At 36.4% G+C, this 9850-nt stretch overlaps 1 protein-coding gene across 1 annotated transcript in view; it reads right to left on the minus strand.

The window, feature by feature from the left end:
- The window catches only part of LOC121407019 (GATOR complex protein WDR59-like), a 47747-nt gene extending 44988 nt beyond the window's left edge, over nt 1–2759 (minus strand). The window contains exon 1 of the mRNA XM_041597913.1: nt 2667–2759. Within this exon, the coding sequence (XP_041453847.1) occupies nt 2667–2729 (63 nt within the window). The 5' untranslated portion in view covers nt 2730–2759. The remainder of the gene's footprint in view (nt 1–2666) is intronic.
- Between the last annotated feature and the right edge of the window lie 7091 nt (nt 2760–9850).

Consider the following 9850-nt stretch of genomic DNA (forward strand, 5'->3'; position numbering starts at 1 on the left):
TTTGCATTTTGATATCATGATTTGTTGAGATTTTGTTGATATGGTGATTTGATGATGACATGAATGTTTTGACCCCTTTATCGTACCCCTACACATAAAAAAACCAAAAAACTCCCAGCATCATGAGATTCTTTGAATTCTAAGCTTTGTAATGATACCAAACTTGTTACCAATTAGCAAACCGCGAATTACCGCCAGCGGGAAAGATAAGGGCTTGCACTGTCCCCAATCTGGAAAATTCAGGGTCAATACAGAGACTGTATAGTCTGTTGAGTAGGGTTGTTTGGTTTTTGGTGATTATGTAACAGATGGTGATGTACCTTTCTTGCCCTTTTAAACCCTGATTATGGTCCAAGGCCCCATTTTTTTGTTTTTTGCCTGATTTATTATGTCTAGATCTATGTTTACCCCTTCCATAATTTGCCCCAGGCCCCTGCGTGGCCTATATGTTTGCAACCCGCCCCTCACCCATAATTGCCATTATTACTCGTCCCAACCCTATTTCTTTTTTGGGGGGGGGCCTGTAACACGGACCCCAAACTTTATTGGCCCTTGCCCCCTGACCCCATTTTTTTTTGGGGGGGGCTACCCATTATCCAACGTCACCGGCCCGGCGGCCCCTACCTATCCCGACCCATTTTTTTTTAGCTACCTTTAAGCCGTCAAATGTTACTGGCCCCCGCCCCTCCCCCCATCCTGGCCCCTGCCCCCCCACCAGCCCAATTTTTTTTAGCTTTCTTTAACTTGTCCAACCTTACCGGCCCCTGGCACCCCATCCCGGCCCCTTGGCCCCGACCCAATTTTTTTATTTCTTTTTTATTTTTAGCTTTCTTTAATTTGTCCAACCTTACCGGCCCCTGGCCCCCCTCCCCCCCATCACGGCCCATGGTCCCTGACCAAATATTTTTTTTTTTTTTTTTTAGTTTTCTTTAACTTGTCCAACCTTACTGGTCCCTGGCCCCATCCCGGCCCATGGCCCCTGACCCATTTTTTTTTTTTTTTTTTTTTTTTTTTTTTTAGCTTTCTTTAACTTGTCCAATCTTACTGGCCCCTGGTCCCCCTCCCCCCATCACGGCCCGTGGCCCCTGACCCAATTTTTTTTTTATTTATTTTTCTTTAACTTGTCCAACCTTACTGGTCCCTGGCCCCCCTCCCCCATCCCGGCCAGTGGCCCGACCCAATTTTTTTTTTTTAGCTTTCTTTAACTTGTCCAACCTTACTGGTCCCTGGCCCCCATACCGGTCCATGGCCCCTGACCCAATTTTTTTTTATAGCTTTCTTTAACTTGTCCAACCTTACCGGCCCCTGGCCCCCCTCCCCCCATTCCGGCCCGTGGCCCCCGACCCAATTTTTTTTTTTTTTTTAGCCTTCTCTAACTTGTCCAACCTTACCAAATCACTTTGGAAGGCCAGAAAGGCGATCTTGTAATATTCTCGATGTTGAATATACTTGTTTGGGGGAAAAATAGTATAACAGAATACATCTTTTCACAAGTGAACATTCGATCGTCTTTGAAATGCAGATGATACGTGTGTGGAATACTTTACCACTGACCAATTCATTGATCAGGGATCAGGCAAGTTTCTTGCATAATGATAATAATCAGTATAATGGTATTTCATTTCAAGAATGTTAGAAGCATAAACTGAATTGTACAGAGCTTTTACATGTAAACAAAAGAAAATGTAAACTGCATTTTAGTACTTAATAAAAAATAATATCAAGTTGTATTATACAAATATACATGTATACAAAGCATGAAGAAGCATAAATTTGGTAATGAATGCAGCTGGACAAGTACTTCTGCACTTGAATTGTTCATTACATATTCGTCTCATTTGCATATTTACCACTTTTTGTACATGTAGAAGATATTCTATGAATTTGTTCTTGTGCAATTGAACATCATATCACTGATGATGATAGGCCTACTATTATCCAATTTATTTGTAATGAAATGCCATACGCAAGAACAAACATCATTGTAACATATATTGTACTATATTGCATCATAATCTCATTTGCATATGCATTTGCATATTTAAATACATGTATTCTGTTTGAATATTAATATATCATAATAGTTTAATCAAGGAATAGGCCACTTGACATATTGTTGGTGGTTAATTTCCTCATACATGTAGTTTGAAAAGAAATATTTTTAACATACATGTTTACAATATGCGTATCATTGGCTTTGCATCATAACCTCATTTACATAAAGATATATGGTATTTTAAATTTGCATATTTAATTATATGAAACACTCTTTTTTTAATATTATATATTGGTTTAATCAAAGAATGGGCCAATTGACATATTTTGGTGGTTAATTATCTCAAAATCACTAGCATGGGTGAAACTACAAAGGCAAATACACATTCCGCATGAGCGGCAGACATTTTTAATGATATGCGTGCATATTTAATTAGATATTTGCCTAATTTGCATATATTAAGAAAAAACCGTAGTCTTATTGTGAAGAGCAGGTCACAAGCTTCAAAATGAATGGTCACAACATATGTATACAGTAGATATTTTAAAATGATGTGGCATCGCTAAAATAGGCCTACGTACACAACCACAAGATTAATGTAAGCCGTTTCACCAAATAATCTCTTTCCTTTTCCATCTAACACAACTCTAATAATTATGTTAATATATACCTGGGATTCTGAGCAGCTTTGTACTGAAACATTTTCAGCGGTCCAAGTCCACCGAGTCGACATTCTGCCAGTACACCCAAGAACCAAACCGAACCAGTCGACTGTCGTAATTAACGGTAACCCACGATATATGGCTAGCCTCGCCTCTAGCGCAAAAAAAAGAAAAAAAAAAAAACAGGCTCTCCATATATAATTTAATAGTCACTTGCGTAGGGAAAGGGGGTGGGAAGCTTTACTTGGTACCAGTTCCCCCAATAAAATCTAAGACCAAGAAAATAAAACAATGGATAAGGAAATGTGAAATATTATGCCAAAATCTATCACAGAATATCAAAGTTTTGCAATAAAAAGGTTAAAACTTTTGCTCGTCATTTTAAATAATATTCCTTAATAAGAACCTACCCCATAGTCCTATCTGGTTCCCTTATTTTATTATTATTACTATTATTATAATTATTATTAATCAATGGTAGCTACAATCATAATGTCAGTATTTTCATTTTGAAAAACATTTGGCTTGTTTCACAATTAGGTGCAGGGAGTCCATGCAGGGACCATGCAGGATAAAAGACCTTATACAAACAAAGTTCTTTTTTTTTAACTCTACATCTCTATTCTTTACATATTGTGTCCTATATTAAGAGGGCGTGCGTAAATTTATGACTTGCTCAAAAGATTTATTTTGACAACGTAATTTTACCCCATACTATACTTGGCATGCCAGCAATTAAGTTACTCTATTGACATAAACGCTTAAACTTGACTGAAACAAAAGAAACAAAGTGGAATAAATTAAAGCACCATAATCAATGCAAATCATAAAGAGATGAGGGCAATAGATAAGATTTCTTGATGCATCTAGGGTAACCAGATTTCACAAAATGAAATACGGAACAATCAACAAAAAAGATCAACAAAGATACACAATGTTAGACATGTGAAAAATATAAAGAATTGAAAGGGAGGGTAAACGAAAGAATGAAGGAGAGAAAGAAAAGATAAAACTAAAGAGATGAAGAAAGAAAGGAAAAATGAACTGAAGGGGAAAATGAAAAGAAAAACATTAAAGAAAATTAGAATAAAAGAAGGATGAAAGAAAGAATAAAGAGAGAAAAAAGGTTTCCGTCATTCTTTGAAATGAATATAGAAAGAAAAAAAAAGAAAGGAAGGGAAGATGAATAGATGTGTGAAAGACAAAATAAAGGAGAGAAAGGAAAAAAGAAAGTGAGAAAAAAGGGGAGGAAAGAAAGAATGAAGGAAAGAAATATTTTCCTTCATTCTTTGGAAGAAAGAAACAAACAAAGAAAGAAGAAAATAGGACGGGAGGAAGGAAGGGAAAGAAATGATAAGGGAAAAGAATTGGAAGGAAAAATAAAATAAAGAATGAAAGAAAGAAAGGAGGAAAGAGAGGGGAAAAAATAAAGAGACGAGAGAATGACAAAAAGAGAAAATAATGAAAGGAGAGAACGAAAAAAAGGGAGAGGAAGGGAGAAGGAAGCAAAGAAAAGTTTAAGGAAAGAAAGAATGAATGAATTCAGGAAATAAAAATGGAAATTTAATAAAGAAAACTAACAGAAAGAAGGAAAGAAAGACAAATGAACAGAGAGAGAGGGGGAAAGGTTCAGGAAAAAAGATCGGAAATAAAGATAGATGGATTAAAAAAGGGCAAACAGGAAGGATATAAGGATGAACAAAGAATGATACAAAAGAAAGAAAGAGGAAAAAAGTTCAAACTTCAAGCAAACAAAAAAATTTGAGTGAAGTTTGGTGTTTTTTAATATATTTTCAGAATTTAGAAAAACTAAAATTATTTAGAAATGAGTAAAATTTTAAAGTGAAACATTGTCAAACTTAAAAATTAGATGAAACATAGCGGCATCATACACAACAAGACTCAAAACGAAAGCTGAAACAACAAGATCTAGTTATGAAAACTCAATAATTTGTTTCCCGATTACATCTCCAAATTAGTTTCATTGTTATCTCTGCTTCGTCATCTGTTGGTTATTTGATGAAAATTCACCCCTTTTAAATGCATTAACTACATTTTGTTCAATATTCTTAAATACGGGACAAAAAGGCGTCCCGGGAAGGGTTTGTCGGGACGCCGGGACAATCCCGGGAAATACGGGACGTCTGGTCACCCTGGATGCATCGGCGGATCCAGGGGAGCCAAAGGGGCCGCCACTAACGGCGCACAAAAAAGGGAAAAGGGGAATAAGAAAAAAAATAGATTGTACTTTGAAATGTCCCTTTAAAATCAGTATTAATAATTCCTGCTCAAACTTCAATCAAACTTGATGAACGAATTGTTCATTAGATTAAACAGTGCAATTTTTTAATATTAAGGCGCTAAAAGTGTCAATTTTCAGATTGGAATAATGTTTTTTTTTCGGATAATCAAAACTTATCAGCTCGCGCTTCACACTCGTATCATTATTGTTAAGTTAGATACCTATCCTAGGTATGATTATAGGGCATTAGATTTCCATGTCTAGTCAAAGTCAGAACTATAAAAAAAATTCAGCTCGCGCTTCGCACTCGCATCGATGATTAAGTTAGAAGCAGTACCAAATCATTAGTCTATATCACAAACAATTCAAACCTTATAACACCATCGTTGAAAAAAAATATGTAGTCCATGCATCTATTTAATATCTGGCACGATTTTTCATAACCAAACTTTAAAAAGAAACGAAAAAAAATTATAAAAACATATGAATATCTTTTGTTATTTTGTATTTAAAAAATGCTAACCGCTATATGCAATAAACTTATTTGCGTTAGCAATACTGTAAAATTTAAAAATTCTTAACATTAAAATCAGGCATTTTTTAAGACAAGTTTTTTAAGATAAGTTCAGATTGAAACATTTAGACAGTTTTTCCCCATGTACTCATTTATTATACTTTCTTTTTTTACGTCATATATATCTAATAAATGGGATCGTCAAGTGATGTGTACTGGACAGAGTCGGTCAGTCGATGCTGCTAATAGCGCCCTCTGTCTTTTTGCCAATGCAAATGGTATCACAGGCCAAATTCATTCCCCATAGACTCATGTGTTAAATTGGCACTTTAAAAATTCATAAAAAATAAGGATGAAATTCGGGGGTCGAATGTTTACTAACAGTGGATAGGATATATATCTGGCAATCCATATCTGACCAGAAAAGGGTCCCTCGACCGGCTCATTTTAAAAATAAATTGGCGTGTTTGAAGACACCTTCGGGGGGAGCAGATTCATCACCTCAAATAGCAAAATAGCCCTAATCCTTCCGCCAGTCAAAATATAGTCCAAAATTGGTGATATTTCTTCCCAATTTGGGAAAAGGAAGTTCAGTAATTACCAAAAATAGAATCAGTGTTAGATGGACAATCATATGCATACACTTTGTCAATCAGCCATATCAAAATAAAAAAAAAATAGCAATGGGTTAGCTCGAATGAATATCTACGGCCTACCACTAGTGATTAGGCCCGTGTAACCAAATACGTTGGTGTCAATATATCAGGTATAGCATTTTCATATATCAGGTATAGCATAAAGAAAATAATAGTTGGCGGTAATAGTCAAATATGACTGGTCGCCATTAATTTTCAACAAACAACAACCTAAATTTATTTGATGTGGAGCCTTTTGAAGGGAATCGATCCCCGGTCTTCCATAGTGCAGTCGGTCGTTTTAGACCACTGGTCCAAGGCACCAGCCATGAAATTCTAAACGTGCTTGATCATACCACTGCACTATAGGCCTATTCTATGTAAAATAAAATATTTAAAAAAGAAGAAGAATACGGTGGCGGGGCAGCACCCTAATCAAGGATTTTTTTTAAGATTTAGATTTATCTATTTCCGTTCAACAAAATATAATCGAAGGAATAGTACATATTCAAAACAATATAGACAGCTCAATGACATTTCATTACAAATATAGAAGATAAACTTGCCAAGAAAAGCAATGCTTGTACAAAAGGCAAGTCCCTAAACTTAGTTTCAATACTAATCAACAAAGCTATAATGGAGACGGAGACGAGGTAAAATGGATTCAAAGGCAGACCGCAATACGTATAGGACATATAGACGTCAATTATTTGAGATTTGAGAAAGATGAATGGGGTCCAGTATTTGTATCCGTTTTTATCTTAGGATAACTTCCTTAATGATGTTTATTTATTTACTTCCGTTTTATTTCAGCAGGGTAGCCCTTTCAGTTACAAAACTGCTCTACCAAGTTTTAGTAAAGGTGTTGCACAACAGCTACATGATCTGTCCTCTGTTAAAATGGAGGGATAACCGTCGGTCCCACGGTCGGTGCAAATTACATACGCTAATTGCGTTTTATACCACTTGATTTAAGGGGGCATTTTTTCTATTATAATTATTTTTTTGTTGTTGCATTTTTGACACTCGTTTCTTGTTCCGCTCCTATCGGTGAAAAAAAAAACTTTTTTTCTTTTTCGCGGATGCTGTCCACTGTCCAATGACAATGACCCTACTACCGGGCAAATCATCTCCAGCAGTGCACCACCACAACCACCACCTTCATCACCATCGTCATCATCATCGTCATCATCATCATCATCGTCGTCATCATCATCATCACCACCACCACCAAGATTACCACCACCATCTTCATCGTCTCCGTAATCATTGATCACCATCTGCATCACCCCCACCACCCACATCGCATTCTATTTCATCCCCTTTTGATGCCCTTGAGCATAGTTCTTATTATTCTAACCTTCATGACTTCATGTACTGCTCATCACACCCCCCATCTCGATCAAACCCCACCCCATTAAAAGTAAAACGATCATATAATAAAACGCATATTATTTTAGTCTAGACGATTCGCCTGTGCAAAATCTGAGCGAATTTTCGGTTGACGTATTCTTAAAAGGCGTATGTACATATTTTGCAGTGCATTGTCGACTTTATAAAATACGACCACAGAAGGAAGGAGAACGGGTGAAATATGATATTTTCTGGATATCGTGTCGACATCTATTTTAATAGTATTACGCCATTGACTTTAAAGATAATGATAATTATAATCTATATTAGATGGCTTTTGTCATGGGATACCAGAAATATTCCACACCTTAGGACCAATATTGCATTTATAGATTCGTGCACATAGTGTAATATTTCTGATATCCATTATAGCGTACCTACGGGGGGGGGGGGGCAGACTGCCCCCTGCGAGTCACAACCCAGGCAAGAGACGTATCCCTGAACCCCCCCCCCTCCCCCTGACGAGTCACAACTGATCCCTGGCCCGCTCCTTTGAAACTGAAGACCTTTTTTTTTGCTGCTTGTCAAATTTTTTGGCGGACGAATTCCCCCCGTGGAAAATCCTAAGTACGCCACTGCTGATATCCCATTCTGGGCGATCCAATGATTATCACATACCCCTAACCCACGCGCCCGTATCCTTATCCTCCTTTTACCACAATGGACTATACGATACAGAAAAATAAAGAGGGGGTGGGGAATCCGTTTCTCGGATTTTGATTCTACATAGTTGTTGAATTATTATACAACCTGTTTAAACAAGAACAAATTGTATACAATGATAAACTGAACAACGGGTTGTTCAGTTAATACTGTAATCAATTATTAACAGCGTTGTCTCTGTGTACAATTCACAAAACAAAGCAATACGGAGACTTTATTTCATATTTACAATTCAAAAACTTGTTTTATTGATACATGCAAAACTTAGAAAATGCATAATACATGAATAAAGGGCGTGCTTTTAAATTACAAAGCGAGAAGGGAATGAATACAAAAAGGAGCTGGTACAAGAGATAAACCTAATTGTTTTAAAAATCACAATAGCAATACAGTATTACCTTAAACCTGAACAAATACGCATAGAATTTCATTCTCAAAATGAACACCATCAATAAATATTGTTCATACTCACGTTAACATTTCCAGCCACAATAAAAATATTCTAAAGATGACCTCAATTTTTTTAATTGAATTTGATGAGATGTAAAGAGTCTCAGTAGATCAGACATAGCTCTGATACGTAACTGTTACGTAACAAGTAATTATTAGTAACATGTAACTCGACACATTAAAAGCAAAATCAGACTATACAATATCTTGAGAGGAATTTACTGGAATCTAAAATTCCATATTTAAAAGGGTCTATCTAGCTTCATTTAATTTTCGTCACTACTACTAATACATTTAAGGGCTATTAGCATGCACATCAAGTGCACCAGACCTAGTCCCCATTTGTAGCAGTGGAAAGTAAATAAATCAATGACTGCAAAATTAATGTTCCCTACAAAATCAATAGTATGTTCATGGAAAATTCGAAAGTAAAAAAAGATGGCTTATCAAACGTTTATATTTAAAAACAAAATTCATAAGAGGGTACATAACATGGTTAAATGATGGAGAGCATAATATTCAATGAAAATATCAATTACACTAAAAACAAATTAAAACATAATATACCCGTTTTCTAAACAAACCATTCAAATCAAATTTTGGATGGATTTTAACGCAATAGTATAATACCGTAACAGAGAAGGATCATTTATTCAATTCTACCATATGCTTTATATGGTGTGAAAATGAAATAAAAAGCGATAGGCACCGGGTCAACGCGTTTTTCAACTTTTTATTCGTTCTTCAGCCAGTTTTTTGATGTGCCGAGATGCTGAAAGACAGTGCTAGCCAGATTCTATTTATACATTAATATTCTTTTTTTTCTTTTTTTTTACAAGTTTGAATCAAATCCACAGCTATCTAGCACCGACTGACAAAGATTTGCCGCATGCACTTCTGTAATGCTCACAGTTGGCCCAAAGTGTATTTACGCGCATGTGCAAGGAAGAAAGAAGCGGCTCTGCGCCCCGGGGGGGCCACTTCCATTCACGAGTGGATACCATGCGCGACCATGGGGTCTCGAAAAGCACCCTTAACACGTAATTTCCATATTCTGAAAATGCACCCCTTAACAAGTATTGGCGTGTGAAACCCTACCCTTAACAAGTATTGGAAACAAAACGATACTCTTGGCAAATATTCCCTGAAATGAACCCCTAAACAAGTACAGGAATGTTTTATTGTTACTGGTCCTTTGGTTGTCGGCTTTACCTTATTTGGTTTAGTACGACCCCACCTTCTACACCTCGCGCAAATAGGACTCTAAACACGTAG

Source organism: Lytechinus variegatus, chromosome 2 (genome assembly GCF_018143015.1).
Source record: "Lytechinus variegatus isolate NC3 chromosome 2, Lvar_3.0, whole genome shotgun sequence".
Classification (NCBI taxonomy): domain Eukaryota; kingdom Metazoa; phylum Echinodermata; class Echinoidea; order Temnopleuroida; family Toxopneustidae; genus Lytechinus; species Lytechinus variegatus.